At 41.0% G+C, this 22514-nt stretch overlaps 1 protein-coding gene across 1 annotated transcript; it reads left to right on the top strand.

Moving 5' to 3' along the window:
• The first annotated feature begins 45 nt into the window (after positions 1 to 45).
• LOC137872962 (uncharacterized) lies at positions 46 to 17552 on the top strand. Its single transcript, XM_068711501.1, has 5 exons — positions 46 to 526; positions 1795 to 1935; positions 2961 to 3094; positions 8815 to 8886; positions 17472 to 17552. Exons 1-5 carry the CDS (start codon positions 46 to 48, stop codon positions 17505 to 17507), a joined length of 864 nt encoding a protein of 287 aa, XP_068567602.1. The 3' UTR covers positions 17508 to 17552.
• Positions 17553 to 22514: the final 4962 nt, after the last annotated feature.

Raw genomic sequence — 22514 nt, 5'->3', positions numbered from 1 at the left:
GCTGGCACTCTACCGTGTCCCACAGAGCCTCTAGCCTCGGGGAAGATGCATAGCCAGTGGGAGATTCCCCTTTCATTCTACCCACCTGACATCCCCACTGCCACTTTGGCAAGCGGCGTGACCGCCCATGTGCAGGCTCCCGTCCAAGGCAAAGCAGAAGCACCTGAGGCAAACTCGCAAAACAACGCACCAGCAGCAGCAGCAGCAGCCCCAACACAGCAGGAGGCTCCTGACCTACTGGCTGACTTCCCGCCTCTGCAGCCCCCGAAGAAACCTTTGCTATTGGGTGTATGGTGTGTTGGGAATCACAAGACCAAAGGTGCAGAGGGGAAAAGAGGGCATACCAACCAATGCCAAGAGAGTGGGGCTTCCCATCAGAGGAGAATGGAAAATGTGCCCCACGAGGTCTCCTCCATCTGTGCAGGAGCTCAGAAATCCGTGCTGGACCTTCAAACATTTGGCCGAGGCATCTCTCCGACCATCAGCTGCGAGGAACTGAAGGCCAACAACCAGCCGCATCCTAGAGGTAATAAATCTGCCATGTGTTTCCTCCTAGGCGTGCTCTTCATATGCCTCTACTGCTATCAGTTAGTATAAATAATCTGGTTATCGTTAATATCATTTTATGCCATTCTTAACACCCTCTGGAGCTACAAATGCACAAACATCCCTGTCTGAGACTCTATTATTTATATTAATTGCACTGTCATACTCTGCTAATTAAAGGCAGGGGAGAGGAAGCAGCACCTGTCTCAGGCAGAAACGCTGCCTCTCAGAAGTTGCTGAGTGCAAATTTAGCCAAAGTCCACCTCACAAAGATTTACCCTTTTCTCTCAGCCTTTAAAAAAAAAAAAATCATTTAAAGAACCTCTTTTGTTTCTGCCACGTAGCAGGCGGCTTAGCTTCACTACTTTGTTTACTTTTCTGAACTTGAGACCTACTTCGTGAAACAAAGTCGTGTCGATAGCGAAACAGCCAAATCAGAACAACTTTTTTAAATCAGGGGGCAAGCGCACAGTGTCACTTGTAATCCCAGACAAGTCTGACCACCCACACACAATCACACATATACATGCAAACATTGCGTCTCTGTGTGTAGGTGTTGGCACGCTTTGTGACTCCGCATCGGCGTTGCAGGGAAGTACTTCCTCAGTGGGAAAATGTTTTCATAATGAGGGGATTATTGTGCAGTCGCAAAGTGAATTACACGGTGAGCCCTCCATACTGGCTGTTGGTGCAGAACAGAACAGTGGACACAGATATGAATTAAGTCAACAGTAACTCAAGTGCACTGTAAATTTTTCATAGGGAGGGTTGCTTGTACAGTACATACAGTAATACAGTACACCCTACACACGTTGCAGTGGGTTCATTCCTTTACTATTCATGATAACAAAAATGAAAAAACGTGAAATGTGGGCAATAGAATATGTATAAAATGATGCGATTCAGTTATATTTAGCTCTGTTTGAATTCCTCTCTGCTTCTTATTAACAGGTGCACGGCTACACCTGAAGCCAGCTCCGCTCTACTCAATAAATGTGCATATGTGATACATACTGCTGGCACTCCTCCAGCAGTATGCAGTGTGATAACACAGCCCTGTTGATTTAATGGCACTTTGTTGATCCCTTGAGGGGGGTGCTGCCGAAAATCCCCTTGCAGAGTAAAATAACACCGTTCTATTAAGCCTGCCATCTGCGTCAGACTTAACATGACACAGGCCAGACAAGGCGATGTGCATGTGAAATGGGTATACTGGTAATCCTCGCCCCCTCGCTGTGCATATTGCAGTTGCAGGTACAGATGGCGTGGATGCTAATGCCAGGTCCTGGGCTGACGCTGCCAAGGCGGGCATGAAACGAGCAGCTGCCCCTCAGGAGAAGGCCAGACCTTGTACCCTTCAGCAGACAGTTACCATTAACAGAGCCAAAGGTAAGTTTATACCCCCGCATCTTTTGGCAATATGTGTGTGTGTGTGTGTGTGTTGGGAGTTGTGAGTGCAGGAGGGGTATTGTGTTTCACGGTGGGCACATGAAGAATTCATCATGATCATGATCACTGGTTGCGCACATTCATTTTGCAACACCAACTGAGCTGATGGCTACAACATGTCATCTTGGCCTTCATGCACTGTGCTTCAAAGGTTCTGTGTGTAGCATTTTCAAACACCAATACATCACTGTCAAATTAATTGTGATGTTACATTTTGCAATGCAAATGAGGCTGCAGTTGGGATGATCGGTGGTCTCCATCTCACACCAGTGGTATTGTTGCTGTTGGTGACATCAATTAATCTGTGCCTTTTATCAAGCTCAACACCGGACACTGACAGATCTCTGGCACAGTTTGGTCGGATAATATTGATATGAATGCTAAAGATGAAGTGACATTTTAACAACACAGACAAGTAATCTAGTCAGTTATAAAGCAGGCATCCAACAGAAATGTATAGAAGACGTTTCACTGTAAATGATCACATTATTTTTACATCAATCCTCCTGCTTTATATAACATGTTGCAAATCTAGCATGGCTTTGCTGAGCAGCTCCCACTCGCATGTTCTTGTTTCAGACTAGAAAATGTTAAAATTTTCTTTCAACTTCTCGCTCATCAAGTTTGACTTGACAGCACAGACATTATGAATTACTATTGACTTGTATGTGTACAGTCAGCCTGTCATATTTTCGATTTTGCAAATCCAACTTTACCATCACCTAAATGAAATGATCCAATCAGTTTCCTCTCAGGAGAAGTTACTTCATGGTACTGTATGTTCATACTAATAGACTAAACTGGGAGGGGACCATGCAGTGCAGCCTGCTTGGGCGTTTTCAGTGTGATTTTGGATTTGCGGCATGTGTGGTTGAATGTGTTGTGCTAGAAGACCAGTTAATTAATGAGCTGTTTAACAACCACTGTGGAAACTCTGCAAGTCAGTGTCTTTCATCCTTTCACAGCCAGGTATTCTGCCGCTCAGAACTTCCCCAACAGAGTGAATCCTTCCTATCGGCCAGCCTCTCCTTTTGGTCATGGGCCCCAACCTCACAACCAAAACCCGTCTGTTAGACCTGGTTACCCTCCAACACGTCAGGTGAATATTTGATTGAGATTTAAATTGATCAACAAATACGCACTTTAATCTGTAAGTCGATGGGTGCAGCATCACATTGCTACCTTCCATGGTTTTCCATGCCACATTGCACCTTTACCTCTTGTTTTTACATATTTAATTTGAGTTAAGCCTACAACTGACTTATAATGGCTACATCTATCTGGATTCCCAGAGCTTACTGATTATATGCATCTTTAACAGAAGTCAGAATTCAGATCTGAAACAGGAATTAAGGGGGAGGCTCGCTTTGAAGTGGAAATAACTTCGCAGTGACCCTCACAATCAGAGCACTACTTATCCTGTGTTATTGCTCCGTTACACACCATTCACAGCTGATCAGAGGCTCACTCTAACATCTTTTAAACCGAGCTCTCAGTCCAACAAAGCTATTGTTGCTACCCAGCTCTCCCTTGCCATTTTCACTGTAACTGAATCAACACTACAGAAAAAAAGACTTATCACACTTCAGTAGTATATATATATATATATATATATATATATATATATATATATATATATATATATATATATATATATATATATATATATATATATATATATATAAAATGGTTGGTTGCTGGTTCAGCTAGTACAAGAAGTATTTTCACCAAGACCATTTCTACTCTTTTCCATGTATTGATTGCTTCCATGAAGGTAGAACTGCTGTGCATATATGTGTTGTGCATGTGAAACACTGGTGAACGTAATATCTCTCGGCCAGCCTTGAAAACCACTCTGTCATCTCCCCAGTGCATTGTTGACTGACAAAGTAACAGCAAACTCTTAATACATGCTGTTTTTGTCCTTAAGTGAAGAGTGCTGCCAGACGTTGTGGTCTCTAGAATACAAGAGTAATAAGTTCAACCAGGCAAAGCGGTGCTTACAGACGTGTTTTCAGCGACACATGTAAATGTACTTGCTGCTGTAATTTGCCGTGTTGCCAGGAAATCATTTAACAATTCAATCTATATGTAGCAGCTAGGAGTAAACATGTACTGTAAGTACTCTAACAAGTATAGCGCTGGATCTATCTATACAACGACTACGCACAGCTAAGAGCTGTATGAACAATGCAAATTGGTATAAGGCCTATGTAATTGCAGTGGAGGTTATGCATTTGCGTCATTCTACAATAGTGAATCTACCAAATCTAAAAAGTGTATCCAACTTGTTGCTGGGAGACATAAACTGTGTTTGGTTGACAACTGAAGCACTGCCACTTATACTATAATAAAATACCTCAATCTGTTGATAATGTTCATATAATTTTTTATGTATTTTCGAAATCACAACTGGCATTATGATTCCTGTTGTCCTCCGCCTGAGGTGTCTGTAGCCCAACTCATGTAGAAATGGGGCTCATTAATCTCCATAAGTGAGCAGTTATTGAAATGCCAAACATTAAAGGTTTAGTTAGACATTTTGAGAATTACGTTAATTTGTTTTCTCACTGAGAGTTAAATGTAAAGATTAATACCACCCTCATGTATGCTCAACATTTAGCGAGACCCACAGCTTGTTAGCTTAGCTTAGCATAAAGACTGGGAACAGCTAACCTGTTCAAATGTTTTTTGTATGGCTTAAACAAACAAAATATAAGATGTGACTCAGTGTCCTGCAGATGTGCTGGTGGGGAGATTTTCTCACCTTTGGACAGAGCCTAACTAGTAACTAGTTGTTTCCCCCTGTTTCCAGTCTTTATGCTAAGCTAAGCTAACTGCTGACTCTAGATAACTTTTGAGACTACTGACATGAGAGTGGTTTTAAACTTCTCATTTAACTTGCAGCAAGTAAGTGAATTCATTTTTTTAGAACTATACTTTTAACGACTAAGGTCGCTTGCTACAAAGTTTGCATTGGCAGTTTGGAAGCGGAGTTGAAGTATTTATCCACCACTACACTGTAACTCTGTTTCTGGTTTCCCATTATTACATCTGTGAACACACAGCAAAACATGTTTATTAGAAAGAGCTTTGGGAAGTTTACCTCTCACAATGTTTCCTGTAAAAATGCTCTTACTCAAACAAACTTTATTTCGTTTTTTGTTGTGGTTCAGTAGAGGGTTTTGCAATGTCAGATAAGCAAAATATCGTCTTCCTTCCATGTAAAAACTGAATAGTTTTACATCTCCATCTTCTCTTTCTCAATCTCTCCTCGCTCTGCCCTTTTCTTCTATGACCTATTTAAATTTGGGTTGCACACTTCCGTGTGGTGGTGACAGTGACACCAAGACTTACTGCACTCTGAGGTTTGCCCCTTTGGCCTCAGCACTTCCAATCCAGCAGGATAATTACTGAAGCCACAATGCACATTCCCCCTGGGTGGAAGTGGCAATATGGGGGTCTCTTGGTGTCAGCTGAGAGATGAGATGCAAGAAGGGAAACCTGGGTATGAGAGAGAGAGAGAGAGAGAGAGAGAGAGAGAGAGAGAGAGAGAGAGAGAGAGAGAGAGAGAGAGAGAGGAAGAGAAAGAAGGATTGTAAAATATGTGATGGTGATGGAGGGAGACATTATAAAAGTTGTATTTTTGGCAGAAAAACAGCTGATGCAGGGATGCAAGTAATGTTTATAGAGAGAGTGAAAAAGTTATGAGAACTATTTCAGTCACTGACACATTTTAAAATCTGTCTGTTTCTCTCTCTCACTCACACACTCACACACACATGGAAGCTCTGGTTCACGTGCACCTACCTGTTCTTGCTCTGGTGCTGACCATAAACTAAATATTCTGCTATTAAAGTTTTACAGGATAGAGAGGAAGGGTAGGATAAAAATGCTGATAAGGTGAAGCTCCCTTTTTTATCAACTGAAGGAGTGTGGATGGGAATGGGCTGTGAATGGGTGATCGGATCTATTTGACTTTCTCTTTGAAAACACAGAGGTCTGTCAGGTACAACTGAGGTCCCACATATGCCCACAATCTGAATTGTGTGTTTTATTCTCCCAGCCTTTCACTCAGCCACCCTAACCGTTGTTTATCATTGATTTAAACCTTTGCTGCCTCAGTAATCAAATCCAGGATATTAGATACTGCCTCTAAGAGAGAGCAATTAAGCGGAGCTCCTTTTATTGTGTCAAGGAGTTGGCATACCTAGACGGGCAGTTCGGTGCCACAGTATCCGCACAAAAAAAAAAAAAAGAAGAAAAAAAAGAAACAAATTGACAATTAAAAAATGTTCCACTCTTGGCAGACAGGAAAAACAAGTGAGTGGCCAAATTGTTTGGTTTAGCAGCCTGATCGATGGTCTGTTGCAAATATGCGCTTGTCAGAAACACGGCGTGTGGGGAGAGGTGTGAGAGGAGGAGGGTTTGGTGTGAATGAGGCTTGCGCATTTGAGGCTGTGTGTCCTTCAGCTTGTGAGTGGCAGAGACACAGGCCAAAGTTTTCCCTCTTGTATTCTTCTCTCTTCTTCCAGCTAATAAGCCTGTCTCCGAGCTGTTGCTAGGCTACACAGGTCTGTTATTCTCCGGCAGGTGGCCTTTTTTCTTCCTCGGGTCTGTGTGTCTGCGTTCATAAACTCAAGTGTGCATTTTTTTTTTATTTTGATCACGTAACAGATCCTCATTCTTTGGTTAAGTGTGTGTTAGTGTGTGTGGATATTTGACCCGTTTTGCGCGGTAGATGTGTTTGTGTACTTGTTAGCATTCAATGTCTATCTCATCACTGCTTATATGAACTCATTCGGCTCAGGCAATCCTCAAAGTAAGGAGGCTGAAAAGTCTTGTAACTAAGCAACAAAACAAGGTTGTATGTGTCTCAAGGAAAATACTTAAAAGCTCTTAAAAATATGGAAGGGTTGTCCCTCCTGTGGCGGTTTCATGGGGGTGGAAAGAGATCCATAGAGTGGTTTTGAGGTGAGCACGAGAGACACAGACTACTTTATAGCTCAAATCAATGTGTTTGTTCATAATCAGGAAACGTCTGCCTTTCTCTTTTTAAGCCCCCACATTAACCCTTCAGTCTCTGGGAGACACCTGAGGCCTCACTGAGCTTCACATGATTCAAAAAACTAGAACCTAGAGCAAACCAGTGCAACAGTTAAGTATCATTCTTACTGCAACAAAGCACAGAATGACCACAGTATACTTGTGGTGACTTGTTGAGCATTACTAAAGATTGCCAAGTGTTTTGGGATTTCAGAGCTCACTCTCAAGTCTGTTTTGGAACAACCCCCCCCCCCCGGCCCGCCCACGCTCTGGCATTTTCAAATGCTCAAAGATGGAGGATGGTGTTATGAGTGAGCGCCTGGCATCACAAGACATTTTACTCTCCAGCAGAAATGCAAATGACAAAGCGGCATTATTATTATTATTATTATTATTATTGTTGCTGCATCATGATAGATTGCCTCTTCACTGGAATTGTCATTTGGATCTCTGCTCTAATTAGCTAATTTGCTCACCTGCGGTGGAAATGTGACTTTGATCAGTATAATTTACAGCCCATCAAAAATAAATAATAAACCTTGATTAATAGTAATTATTATATAACACAAATGATTGAACTTGAGCATTGTTCTTATTATAATGGTGTCTTGATACAGGTCTGTAAAAGCAGTAAGCTATTCAGCACTGTGTGCTGCGTTTAAAGTTTCTGAAATTGTTGCCAATTAATAAAGAATTGTTGCCAGTAAAGCACTGCTGTTTTGGCAAAAACGTGGAAAACATGATGTCACAGATAAAATGTGTTTTTCTTTAAACAAGGTTGATATCAGGCAGACTTGTGGCTTCTGCATGAGCATAATATCGTTTCACTTTCTCATAGCGTATGGTACGTCGACCTTGGGTAGTAAAGATGTTATGGCTAATAATCTCAATATGACTGGGATTTCCCCTCCCGCAAGTTCACTGTTGAGCTCTATAATGTTACATATTTGGATGCTGTTCATTTATTTATTTCACTAGCTGACTGAGCTTCCACATTCTGAGTGGAAGCTCAGTCAGCCTAGCTTGCAGTTGACATTACGTTTTGCTCATGGTATTTCAACACCTGCTGAATTGTCAATATCCTGCGCATATATATATATATATATATATATATATATATCTGCTGTTGCAAACATGCAAACTCCACACGGACCGTCCAGCCCGTCTTGCTGTGAGGTGGCAGTGCTCGCCACTACACCACCATGCAGCCCTCATTTTCAATTCCGCTCCACTTTAATATGGTTCCATACGAGAAATGGCACCATTTAATAACAGCAAGAGACTCAAGCAGTGCCGCATACTGTCATGACACGGCAACTTCATACGACTTTTCCGGACCATTGGCATTTCGGTGACATTGCAGTGTAGGAGTTTTGCTACCTTTCTTTATTGAAACTCTCCAAAGCCATTTGTCCAAATTGTTTTCTTGAAAATGTTGCCGTATTTTTTTTTTACTCCGGTTCCATTGTGTTACACACACCAAGTATTACACACAGACAGTTCACTGAATTCATCTCTTTACATATTCATTGGGTTTGTCAAGGCAAAGATGAACATGGTGAGACTGTTTATCTGCGAAGGAATACCTCAGACCTTCTCCTTATTGACACTTCCTTGGCTTTCAAACTAGCTAAACATTGATTCCTTCTTTCTCATCCTCAGGATATTGTTCATCTGTCCTTTTCTTTCTCCACCTCTCTCTTTCTCTCTCCGTCCTTCAATCACTTGTTTATATCCTTCTAATCACTTGTTTAATCTCCTCTCTTCCTCCAGCATTTCGGAGCCCAGGCTAATGACGCCAACTGTCCTCCTGGAGTCGGATGTCCCCGTTTTCCCTTCAAACAGGTGAGGCCGCTAACAGTCCAATTCTTTTCCTGTCCCTGAAGTTTGGAGCCAGTTTTCATTTGCATTGCTGAATTGACGTCCAATTGCAATTTATGTGGGAGTCTGTGCGAGCCTGCTGCAGCTGCGACTCAGTCCTCCATTGATTCTTACTTTATTTCATGAAACTGTCAGCTTGTATTACATATAAAAGTGCTGCCATCGTGCAATAAATCTTCCTCAGTAGAGATTAAACAATCCTCTGTGAGAATGATGCTAAATATAAGTCACATTAGATTGGAATGCGCCGCACACATGTGAATCAAAAGTGTGAGCATGTGCGTGTGTCTGTGCACGTACATTTGCTTTTTTTTTTGCGTGTATGTATGGGCGCGTGTGCATTTGAGTGTAAAAACCTGCCTCACGCTATATAATTGAATATGGTGAAAAAAGGGCTTTTATTTGTCCCGGTGTCACTCCTGATGGATGCCCCTCATAAGACAAGTACAATCAGGGATCATTCCTCATCTTTCCTCCCACTCCTTACACTTCCTCTCCATCATATTTTATTCCCGTAGCCCAACCCTTACTCCCCCCACCAAGCTTCTTTTTTTTTTTTTTTTTTGCTGGCACTGGTAGCTAGTGGTGTCACAGTGAATTTCATGCTGCCACATGTTGTGTCTGTTCTGTCCTAGATGAGAGGGAGGCAGGCTGTCTTTAAGTATAAGTCCTATGACCATCACAAGGCAATGCAAAATGGCAGAGCTTTAGAGCAGACGGCTTTTTGGTTTGCTCCACCATCATATATACATCATTTTCCACTTCTAAGACTATACATTTTGCATGGGTAGGATCAGTGAAGGGGCTCTTTAAGGCCACATTATTGTTGTATTATATTTCAGTTGGTGAGGTAACAGCTGGTGGATGTAAGCTGTTTTTGGGGCGCTACCACACAAACTCCCAGAGTTGAACATGTCTCACGCCGTGTGCACATATTCACACATTGCTAGACTAACAAATGGAGGGTGAATGATGGACAGTAACAGACTGGTGACCCCTGCATTGGAATATTCCTAAGGGCAACCATAACAGTCAACGGTGGGTCACAGAGGTTTGTAGAGGAAACGATATCTGCACCTCCCAAATCAAATCTAAACAGCACTTTGAGTATCACAATGTGTATTATGACACAAAGTATAACACTTTGTCTACATTGGCAAAGCAGCACATCAGCAGCACAGCAGCGGCTTCATACCTTTCAATGCTTCTAAACTGCATGCGGCTGAACGCATATTGGCTGTGCTCACAGCTATGCACAAAACGATTATAGTTATATGTGTAAGCCTAAAGAAAATAGCCAAATTATAAAAGTATGCTTTTGGTTGCAGTTTTGCACATATGGTGTGAAGCTCGAGGTGTCACATGGCCGCTATAAACAGCTGTATTGATGCAGAACACGTCCGATGCATAAAAATCGGCTGTGAAATAAACGGCCATGTGAACGACATCAATGCCAATTTGCAAAAGTGCTGCTCATGTTCCAGATTCAACAATATAGTTAACTTGTCAAAATGTCATTAAAATGTCTGTTATGTATACGAGTGGTATCTCAGTTCCAAATATCAGTCAATCTCTATGAGGGTTCTCAATATGGATGCAGCTCATTGACTTCATGGTGAGCCATTGAATGTACAAAGTTGTTATTTTATTTGGGTGAAGCGTCCTATGCATCGTAGCTGCGTGCTCATGGTTTTCACAATACAGCCAAAGAAAAAGCACCATGGAGACGCACCATATTTATGATGTTGAATGATATCCGTAGAGCTGAGCTGTTATCACAGACGACAGTGCTTGTCACCCATCCGTATACCATGTTACATCTATAGGTATAACACGTCTTGCTCTCTTGTTATCCGTGCCAGAGAAGGTGACAAATCCATCCTGTGTGATCACAGCCATACTGACTTTGCCACTGTTACTAGCACTGTCCAATTGCCAGCTTATCAGCTACCGAAAGGTACAAAGACAACGCTCCTTTTTTGTCTTTTCTTTATTGGTGCGTGCGTCTCTGTTATTCCAAATGAAGCCAATTCATCAAAGCGGTGTGAACCTCACAGTTACTGTTATTATGTGTCTGAGTACAAATGTCGAGTGCATATCTTTGAATCAACTTATTTTCCGCTGAGCACAGCGTGTATGTGAGTGCATCTGCGTGTCGCCTCCTCCTTCAAAGCCACTGCATGCTGATTGTTCCATAAATGATGACTTTATCCTAAAAAAATATCCCCTCGCCGTGGTCATTTGTATGCATAATTTGTAATTACTGTGAGTAAAAAGCTGATCCGCAGTAGGTTGGGCCCTTATTCACGCTGAGTGTTTCTGTGCCTGCTTGTCATGCATCTTACATCTGATAGGTGGGTATACAAATTGGAGAGAGGTTTAAAGCGGGCCTCATTCGCATTGTGTGGTTAACAGCAGTTGCTGAAAGGGGCCCATTTCTCAGTTCAAACAGATCAGTCTAATAGCTGAGGACGCACCCGCTCCACACTGTACTTTTATTTCCTCTCCTCTCTTTTTAGCAAGGCAGATATGTGCCATGTTGTGGTGGAATGAGTAAAGATTTGACTGAGTCGATGAAACCCATTTATTAATATTCAACAAAGCTTTTTTAAACTTACATGGCACAACTGCCTAGTTGAACCAAAAGAGAGGGAGAAGTAAATGAGAGGGAAAGAAGGAGAACGGGAAAGATTGTTGGAGTCCTGAAACTTAAGAAGAGATGGTTGGGTTTTTGGCTCCTAAGATGCTCATCTGAACTTGGAATAATGATGTTGTACTAAATAAAGCGTAAGTCCCAGGCAGCAACGCTCAGGTACCCAATGTGGATCACATGGTCGTATCACCATAGTGGGAGAGAGGGTGACAGTTTCCCACCTCATGTCTTGACATGCTAAATGAGTAAACATGCACCCTGTGGTGTACAGCGAAACTCGGCATATAGCACACAGTAATGTGGAACGCCTCCACCCACCTCTTCGCATGGATGACAGAGGGGAGGAGATGAAGGCACAGGAAGGGCGTGATGAGGTAGATGAGGGGAAAAACAGAGTAGGAGAGAGGGAAGAGAACAGAGTGGGGTGCTTAATAGATTATTCCAAAAACATTCTCTGTGTTTATCTGATGATCTGATTAAAGCTGAGTGTTACTGCAGTCTGCATATTAAAAAGCTGGGTTCAAGCACCCGTTTAGAGTGTATTGAACATTTTCTTTTGCTTTATTCTTTTTTTTTCTCACATCTGTCTTTCATTGATAATCACTTGAGACCTCATGTCCAGTAACACAGCCCTAATACCACGACATACAGTTCCAAAAAAACACGTGAAGCCTGTTATTTTGTAAATTAGTTTTTTTGAGGTAAGTCGTGTTATTGTCCCATCTTACAGAGATCACATTCATAGCTAGGGTCAAGTACTTAATTTGACTTGACTTGAGAGATTGTTGGCAGTGAAGGTAACATTAAGGAAATCTGAGGAAAGCAATCGTCTCCAATGCTGAAACACAAATTAGCGAAGCAATTTCCACTGCAAAGCTTCTGCTCACCAAATCGAACCACGTCGGTTGCTGATGCTCATGCCAACTCTTTTCTTTCCTCTGAACAAACCAAACTGTGTCAGAGGATTTTTCAATAAAAACAGCAAATGTAAAAGGCCTCCATGTACTCTCATAAAGCGAGTAAAGGTGAATCACTTCAGCTGAAAGAACGCAAAAGTCTTTTTTACATGGAATGGATTACTACATAAAGATGAAGGAGAAAGAACTAGGCCTGGAGGCAAATGTCCAATTGATTGTGTTTTTATAGAAGGTTAGTTTTGTTGCAGCATTATTTGCAGAAGCAGGATGTTTCATGAAAAAGGAACCTTACAAATCAATTCTCTTTTCTACCATCAAGTGAAGCTCTGTTCGGTTGCATCAAAGGCAGAGAGTGCAAAAAATGTCTTTGAAATGAAATAGTTCAACCTTTTTCAATCCCTCGTACATTCCTCAATGCTTTCCAACAACAATCTCTTTGTGGCACTGTATTTTCTGCACATTTCAAATGCCACTTCCTCCCTGCCTCCTTTTGTGCACCTCCAGTGAGCATTTAGGATTGAGGCGCACGACAGCAGCCTTGATAACTGGAATTCCACACCAATCGTTGGGGGTGACTATCGGTGTCTAACTGTCGCAAACCCGCTCTGTGTCGGACACAAGGCAGGTGAGAGGTGAGCGCTGCAGCATTTTATGGTTCAGCAGTACCAATTCGGGGACACAAGAGGGAGAAAGAAAATGAAAAGAGGGACATGTTTTTTTTTACTGCCATTAGAGCCTTTCTTCTCAGTCTCACCGTCTTCCTGCTCTTTTTCTGCCTCAGTGCTGCCTTTTCTTTGGGCTGCTTGTCTCGACTGACCTCCCTTTTCATCTCCCTCACACCATCCCCACACCCTGTTGACCCCTTGTCCTTTTTATCAGCATGTGCATGTTTGAGTCTCTGCATGGCTGCTTTTGTCCATTGTGTATCTTTAGTCCCAGATAATCACTAAATGCATCATCGAAAGACAGCATGTGAGTCAATGATTATTCCAACAAGTTTACTCATAACAATGGGCCTCATTTATTCAATTCTACTGTCCTAGTTTGTTCGTGACAACGTGCGTATGTTAATGAATCATGATCCTTCTAAATTGACGGGCGCATGCAGACTGTTTACCGTCAGCAGACTGCCACACCCCCATTTCTCTTTGTAAGGAAATACGTTTGCCCAGAGGTGTATCATGGAGAAAGCAGTAAAGTTCTCGTAAGCAAGAAGCAAGGCCCCTAAAGCAAAATAATTTCACAACTGAACATTGGCTTTATATATGCAATTTCATGGCACTAGAAAATGGTGGGAGAAGCCAATCATTACAAACCAAGTTAATACAAATAATTAAAACTAAAATTGTTACATATCAATCTGGACAGTCTCATATACTCCATTTCAAGCTAGGACTGGAACACTCAGTTTTTGTAGTTAGCATTTTAATTATGATAATAATTGATGAGGATTAAAGGGTGTCACTTTCAAAGTTATTCAATACGATTGGCCAATGCATTAGTAAAGCAACAGTTTTAAATAGTGCTGTATATTGAGGCCCTGCTTTTAATGAATGAGGTTTTAACATGCATTTAGTTAAGAGATGTTTGGTTGCTTCTTCTAAAGCAGCCAGGCTTCATCATGTGTGCGTACGCATGGTCTGAGGCGGTTCTGAAAAGTACAGTAGATGGATGTTATCTACAGTAACTAATTCAACTTCTCTGCTTATTTGCTAGCACATTTTCAGACAAACTCAATTGCAACATGTGTTGTTAATTACCTGAACGGAGTCAGGTTGATGGGCGGCTCACTGGTTATTGTAATTAGGGTTAATATTTTCTAAGCCTATTCGACTGTTTGTTTTCTTTCTCAACACAAATATGTGGAAGTATTCTTTAAGCTTGCTAGTTTGTTGAGTTAACAAGGTGAGCGTACTCCCTGGATAACAAGTACCTCTGGTTGGGAATTACTGCTTTAGATTAACAGAGGATACACATATAGAAAGTTGATTTGAGATTGTATTTCTGACAACTTCATTTGTTGGATAGAGTTGTATTTTGGCGCTGGAGCTAGTGAGAAAATTCTGCCTGTGAGGAAGTCAGAAGAAGAAAGAGATTTTTTTTTTTTTTTTCTTTTTCTGTTGACCATCAAAGTGACAGCACAAAAGGCATATCACTGGCAGGCCAATATTTTCCTGTCATCCAAACAGCATCCAAATGTTATCCTCGCCTTGATATTCTTTATTTGAATTTCATCGTTTGGACGTGAGCGAAGACACAAAGACGCACGCAGCAGTGCACAGTGATGTGAGCGCACAGAGTGACGTGGACGAGCGCACACACACACACACACACACACACACACACACACACACACAGATATACATATTTATGAGATCTCTCCGTCTGTCTGTCACAGACACGGAAATGCACATGCCCAAATACTCACACACCAGCCATCCCATCATAAGCGTGCACGTAAGCTAATCACTCCTACAGACTCGTGCGCACGAACGAGCGCATGCAGCACCTACACTACAGTGCAGATGAGTGGGGACAATCATTTATTATTAGCATCTCGTGACTGCTCCCAGATTTCTTCCCTTTGCCCTGTAGTGTCTTAAATATTTAGACTGTTTGACATCAAATGCATTCATGAATGTCAATGAGGCAGATCGCAGTCCCTTAATCGTGCACACACAGAAAAGACTGAGCGTGAAAACGCAGCAGGATCCAGTCAGAAGCAACTCATCTCAGAAACCAAAGACGGGAGCAGGGCCCTTTGTAGTTTATGGCTTGGTTCCTGTAAAGTCGAGCTCCATTTTTGGACGGCTCGATTCAAGATAGGTAGAAGATTGCTTGTGGACTCAGTGCAGGCCGTGAGTGATCTTCTGATTGTTACATCAGAAAAAATTGTCTCTCTAGTCTGACACACAGAGGGGGGGGGGGAAGCCGGTTTGAAGCATCGTTTTTATGGCGGCGTCTTATTCTCCTTGAAAGTGAGAGCAGTAATAATCCAGCCTGAACGAAGCCCTCTGAAGCGCCTGTCTATCAAGGATCTCATCTGAGACGAAGCCACGCATTCAGTTCCTTTACCCCTCACAATGTAAGATCCGACCTCCATTTATTGTGTAGTAGCCATGACTTAATGCTCTAAAACAGTTACTGGCCTTCATCTGCTGAGGCTTTTGCTGATGCCACGGCTCACAAATTTTATCGGGACTGCACATTTATGCATTCATTAGTTTTTATGCGTCCAAGGAACTCTTGTGGTTAATAAATGTGCCTGTCATTTGCAGTGAAATATTTTAATCTGTTAAATAATTTAGGTAGAGTACACATTCCAGTCATGGATACAATGATGCCTTTTTAAGATGTGTGAATGGTTGTGTGAAGTGTTGCTTGTTTTTAGTTTTACCCTGTTTTGACACTACTACCGGATTGCGAATGTGGCTTTTGTATCAGAAACCTCGTATTATGTCGAACCGGGTGCATCTACGGAGTGACACACCATGTAATCAAACCTGTAGAAAATAGCTGCTGCAACAGTAAAGATTCTATTAAGTCAAAGGGAAGATACCACCTCGCCAGACCTCGTGACTTGAATCTCCAGGAACTCTAGACAGTCAGCTCTCTTATCTGTAGGAGATGCCGAGTTGAAACCAGGCAGTGAGGAGTCACCCTTGTAAAACATTGAGTAGTGCACTTTAGGAAACCGGTCCCTTTAAAGAGACGTTCCCAGGATAGACATGCTACATCAAATCACACTCCTCCCTGCACACTGACTCGATAAAATTGTTTGTTTGAGTCAAGAGCATTTCATTGTTTGTGCTACTCAGAGTTAAGCGCTGCGCCGGGTATACGAGTCCATAGCAAACACTGGAGCCTGTGCCTATCAAAACCTGTCTGCTTTGATGCAATTACGTTTTTTTTTAAATTCCTGTCCAAAAGATTTGTGTGCAAATACTAACACATTTAAAGCGGCGCTGATTCAACGCCAGCACCATGTAAGGCACATCCTTAACTTTTATTTGTGTCAGGATGTCTAAGAAATGTGTGTAGCTTTGCAATAATGTCACTACATCTACTTTATGGAGTTGAATTGTGCTCGCTGATATGAAAACCATGTGAAATGGAGAAAAAAAAAGTATCCAATCTCATTCTCTTCCTAACAAACACGTTCTAATAATTACATTAAGCAGCACTAATAGGTGTGAATAAAGTTCCCAACCTCTGAACTCTGGCATTCAGCACTCTGTGTGTTGACATATACCAAACCAATTATGACTTATTAACTAATGCCTTTCTCTGCTTCGATGAGTTCTGGTTGTGTTACACTTTTAAATGACCCATTAGCATGTTATGTTCTAAAATAAAGTTAGGAAGTAAGATCATGTCAAATCAGGTTTGTGGACTCGACCATGCAGGGCCCAGCTTACCAATATTGATTTTAGAGGTTATTTTCACACATTTTTACCAAGGCAGCACCTCAAAGCACACCTGCACACTAACAGTCCCCATGAGTTTCATGTCATTAATCTGTACTTGACCCACAGCATATCAGCATGTGGCAAATGACACCATAACTGAGAAAAGAGAAGATATGTGAACTGAAAACATCATTCATTCAGCAATCATTTCAGACGGAAGAGATACATATTGTAGGCGAAGGCATCCTATGAATGAGCTCATTTCCAACAGCATCTTAAGCTGTGCTTTTGGGAAACACTCCTACTGCTCAAGAAGGTCTGTTACGGTCATCTTAGCCTCAACATGCTTTTGGGAAACGGAGATCAGCTCAGTCAGATGACATCAAAAAAGGCAAGAGCGACTACATACATGTGTCCAACATGTAAAATGTAATGATCCTTGAAGTTTATTCTAAAGGACAACAGAGAGGGCTTATTTACTTCTTAAGATCACGCTCTGTATTTGTGTGTAAAACTGATTACGTTGAATTTCATGTGCACTCAAATATCTCTTTTTTTTCTGTTTTTCAGGCCCGTGGTGTAGGAGCTAAACACAGCCACGTGTGACGCTAAGTAATTGTGATTTGTGCAAGACATTGGTGGACAATGACAACTCTCCATACTCTGTTATTTTGCCCAGTTAGCAGCCTAATAAATATGTGCGTCATACAACTGTCGTTAACTTTTATGGGTAATCTACTGCTCTTATGGGACCGAACCAGTCAGATTCATCAAGTGAGGCAGAGACAAAGGACACAGCCAACACCAGTGCTTTAGCTCATTAGTGAGCATATGCATGCTGTGCACACACAAGTGAGGCCCTAAATACAAAATGCAAACTGTATGCACTTGGCAAATGAATTGAGTGATGCGTAGTAATAACAAAATCTCATTGTACTGTGGTGATAGTGAAATGGCGATTATTCAACAGTGCAGTCCTTTTCGCCAGCGGACCTTCTCATACATAATGCATCCAAATCATTGCATTTTTCCTCCATTCTGGGCTACAATGCATATTTCATCAAGTCAGTGAAATATTAAGCACTCTTACGATTTGATATTCTCTTCTAAAGGGGATTTCAGTTTATATATTTTCTTCACATCACTCGTGTCTCCTCGGGGACCAAACTTCCGGGGATGTCTTTATTTGGCATGTTTGTTTATTGCAGAGATGTTTGATTGGTTAATGCTGGAGTAATGATCAATGAGCCAACCAATCAATTCAAGAGATTATCATAGCTCAGAGGCCATTGATCTGTAAGTGGGCTCAGCGCTGAATGGCAGGTTGGGCTCAGGAAAACTGATTTGATTGAAATTAGAGAGGCTCAAACTGTGCGGCTTCTCTGCCTCCTTTGCAATCAAATTTCAAATGTCAACTGTTATTCAGGTGGAGAGATTGATGAGAAATGAGCAAAGGTCTGCTTCTTACCTCTCAAACTTATTTTAGAATGAATGCATGACAGTTAATTGTTGGGAAATCTTACAAACAAAGTTACGGCACTGTATTTTCATGGTGCTGTCTTGTCATAAAATGATCTTGAACTAATGGAAAAGGATCACTTTTCATCCAAATGTCAAATCTGTTCTTTGCTAGTATAAAAGTTTTAGAAGATGTGGTGCAAATCTGACATTTGTGTTAAACATTTTTGTCATTTAAAAAGAAATCACCCTCTGGCAGCTGAGCAAGTGATGTTACTTTTAGAACCACGCAGCCGAGAGATTTAAGGGAAACTTGAGGGATGATTCAGGGAAATGTGTGCAATTTACACTGTCTACTCGCAAGTAATTACACTGTTATTTAGAATGACAAATAAAATAGCAAATATTAGTTTTCTTGCCAAGACTTGGATGAGTAAACTGACACCGCTGTCACCAGGAGTTAGCTTAGCATAAAGAGCGGGAGCAGGGGGAGACAGCTAGCCTGGCTCTGTCTAAAGGTGAACAAAATCCACCAAGCAGCATCACTGACACTCACTAATTAACCCATTATAAATCATTTGACACAGACAGGCTAGTCCCCATGCTCATGGTCCTGGCCATAGCCTTACATTTGATGGGCAGTTATGAGAGTGGTATTGATCTTATCATATAAATCTTAACAAGAAAGTATTTCTCAAAATGTCAAACTATTCCTTTGAGAAACCTACATTAATGTGATTTCAACACATACTCTTCTTTATCTCTGCGGTTTTTACAATATCCTACAATTTAATTTTAACCAAATCTTTCAGCACTAAAATATATGAGCATTTTAGTCCTTGTGGCAGTCAACAGTTTACTAAGAACTAAGCGTACCTGAACACATTCTTTGCATTCATTCAGACCACTGTGCATAATGGGCCATGGACAAGTTTTTAAGCAGCCTTCTGAATAATCCGTTGAATGTGTTGAGTATTTTCTTTAGTTCGTTAAAAAGTCCTGTCAACACCAATCACAGACACAAAGGACCTGACTCAACTGACTCAACTCAAACAGAATGGATGTTGAGATAAATAGCTGCAACCCATTTTATTATGCTGCCTTAATGTCACACAGATGCAAGTTTTTAAAACCGTGGTATCAGATTCTCCAGTATGCTCTTTGTGCAATTATGGGTAACACTTTATAATAACTACACACCATGAAGCATTAGTTAAGTATGAGTAAACACTTAATTCATCATTTATAAAGCATTGTCCCTACATTAACACTCATTAGTATGCAATTTATAACAGTTATAAATGTTTTATTCTTCATTAATAAGCTTGTATATTATGTGTTTGGTGATTGTGTTTTCATACTTTATAAATGATGGATTCCCCATTTGTAAATGAAGTATTATATATACTACAAATCAAATATTAAGGAGTTGTAGATTATTAATAGCATCCTCTATAAAGTGCTAGTAAATGATTAAGAACTTATTTAGATGTACATTATTCATGCATTTATATATATATATATATATATATATATATATATATATATATATATATATATAATGATTTAGATATGCACTAATGGTTAGGGACTGTGTTAATATAGGCTTTATAAATGCATATTAATACTGCAATTCATGATTAATTCAGGTAGTTACTAGTCATTTATTAAGTATTTTGTGTGACCTCATCTAAAGTGAGGACTCTCTATGCTTTACAAAGCATTTATAAATGACATTGAAAGGCCATCAGTGCCTCAAAACCCTGAAAAGACAAAAAGACAAAACACAAAGTGATGATATGCTGTTAACTGACCAAGAAGTATTATTTTTTTAAATGTTAAAATGTATTGTTATCTCCACCTAGCGTAAGCCCAGGGAGAGTTTTGTGTTCGATCGTGTGTGTGTGTGTGTGTGTGTGTGTGTGTGTGCGTCTGTGACTGAGTGAATGTGCACCTCTGTTTTTTTTGTCCATGGCTAATCTTGCATTCTGCTGCAGCAAACTGCATAATGTTTTGGGTGGCCAGCTTTGGCTGCATGTTTAAGGACCTCTCGTGGTTGCGGTGACTCACAATTTCTCACATATTTAAAAAAAAAAAAATGTTTTAAACTGCCATCGACTGCATGTTTACTCCTCAGTCACTACTCTTAACTGGCCCTCGACTGGTAGGGCTCACTAGTGATAACAGCTGAGTGCATCTCTGACCCCCCAGCCGCTACTCTGCGCCAAGACACAGTGGGGCGTGAACAGTTTGCACACTGTTATTGTTTTGGATGGCGTGCATGGCTAACAGCTAACCGAACCACCAGTGCACACACTGCTGACCACCTCTCGACCGCTGCTCCGTTTTTTTTTTTGTTTTTTTTTTAGGCGTTTTTTGGTTAACAGCGAACAGTTAACAGAACTACAAATGCACACCCTGTTGTACCTCACGTCCAGACGGCTTCATCCCAAGATGAAGCATACATCCATGTATTATCAAAATCAGATTAGATATTTAGAAGTTTTCACTTATCAAAGTCAGAAATGTAGCTCTTTAATTAGAGTGTCCCTCTTTAGGGCATTTACAATAATGTGTTATAATAACACCAGAACACAGATACATCAGCCCTCTAAGCTGCATTAAATTTAGGCCTGTGATGTCACCTGAGATATAATGTCTGATGGTCGATTAACACAGCCACTGACGTCATTTTCTGGGAGACAATGTTGTGCAATTGAATCTGTTCTTTTCCATATCTTCTGTCAGACATGCATCTTTACCACCTACCATAAGGAAGAGCTTATGTAATCTGCTTTTTATATGACTTAAGAAGATAGTAAAGTTAAGTTTTTAAGGAAAAAGTAAACTGATATGTGAGTTACAAGAATCCATTGGTAACCAGCAGAACAAATGTCTGACACATTTTGTTTGACCTCATTGTGTCAATTAAGCTGCAGACTAATCTCCATAATAAAATCTGTACTTTCAGAGCAAGCGCCTGACAAATTGTCTTCCGTCTTGGCAATATCCATTTCATTAAAGTGACACTCGTATTTGAATACAAACAAGGCTGCAGTTGTCTCACAACTCGGCTTGCCAGCGTGTCAGGTGTTCAAATTGATAACATTAGCCCAGCTGCAGCTGATATCAGTAAGAACAGAAAATGGTGTGACTGAAGCAGTTTCACATACTCTGCTCAAGTCTGAAGTGTTCCTTTCATAGGCATTAAAAAGAGTCAAGAGCGCTGACAGATGTGTATTATTCTTTTCTTTTGGAAAATATATAATTTAAAACTTATATTACAGGCCCACCAAACTAAACCCCAATTCACCTTCCATGCAACCGTGTAAATAACCCTGAAGGACTCTCATTAATAGTATTTATAATAGTAATATATTAGTCAAAGCATATCTATGATTGAGGGATTTCCTTCACACACTTCAGATGCTTTAAGTACCCTTTTTAATAAGTACGCTTTATGTCAGTTTTGGTCGTGGCAGTGATGGTGTTGTCTTTTCATTACATTACATTACATTACGGTCATTTAGCGGACGCTTTTATCCAAAGCGACTTACAATTCAGTATCTATTTTCAAAATAAACTTCCACTTCCACTTAGTTTAGGAAAACTGGTTGATGTTAACTTGACTAACGACTCACATCACTGTCGAGTGACAAACCACCCACGTGACTAGCGAGTGACGCGAGTGATCAACGACACTAACGACTCACCTGGAAAAATGTCAACGTTTGCTTTTTAAATCTTGCAAAGGACCCAAACTGTGGTTTCTGGACCAAAGTCCTGCGTTTGTTTGACCCATCCACCACCGCTCCCACCCGCCTGTAGTGGAGGATCTTGCTCTTCATACTACGTTAGTTACTCTTACAGATGCCAAAGGGTACTGACTAACCATCGGTATTATACCAATTGGGAGTAAGATCGGGTTGACTTGAGACTGATAATGGCACGACGTGGCACAGTTTGGCGTCTGCATCCGACGCATCGGGCTTTCAACTATTGTAATTTTAGTTCTGCAGAGTTAAGCCGATGTGGAAGTGTCTTAAAGATTGCATTATCTCTACTGACCAGACTCCTCCGGTTGCAAAAAGAAGTCTGATTGTATGGAAGTCTATAAGAAAGTGACCCTACTTCTCACCTGATTAATTAACTCAG

The sequence above is a fragment of the Cebidichthys violaceus genome, unplaced genomic scaffold, assembly GCF_023349555.1.
Source record: "Cebidichthys violaceus isolate CVI_PGR_0920_01 unplaced genomic scaffold, fCebVio1.0.p SCAF_16, whole genome shotgun sequence".
In the NCBI taxonomy this organism is placed as follows: domain Eukaryota; kingdom Metazoa; phylum Chordata; class Actinopteri; order Perciformes; family Stichaeidae; genus Cebidichthys; species Cebidichthys violaceus.
Note: the sequence above shows the minus strand (reverse complement) of the source record. Positions and strands in the feature narration are given on the sequence as shown.

Coding starts and splice junctions, on each gene's coding strand:
- LOC137872962 (XM_068711501.1), top strand. CDS start 46: ATGCATAGCCAGTGGGAGATTCCCCTTTCATTCTACCCACCTGACATC. Junction 1,936..2,960: donor TACCATTAACAGAGCCAAAG/GTAAGTTTATAC, acceptor ATCCTTTCACAG/CCAGGTATTCTGCCGCTCAG. Junction 8,887..17,471: donor CCCGTTTTCCCTTCAAACAG/GTGAGGCCGCTA, acceptor TCTGTTTTTCAG/GCCCGTGGTGTAGGAGCTAA.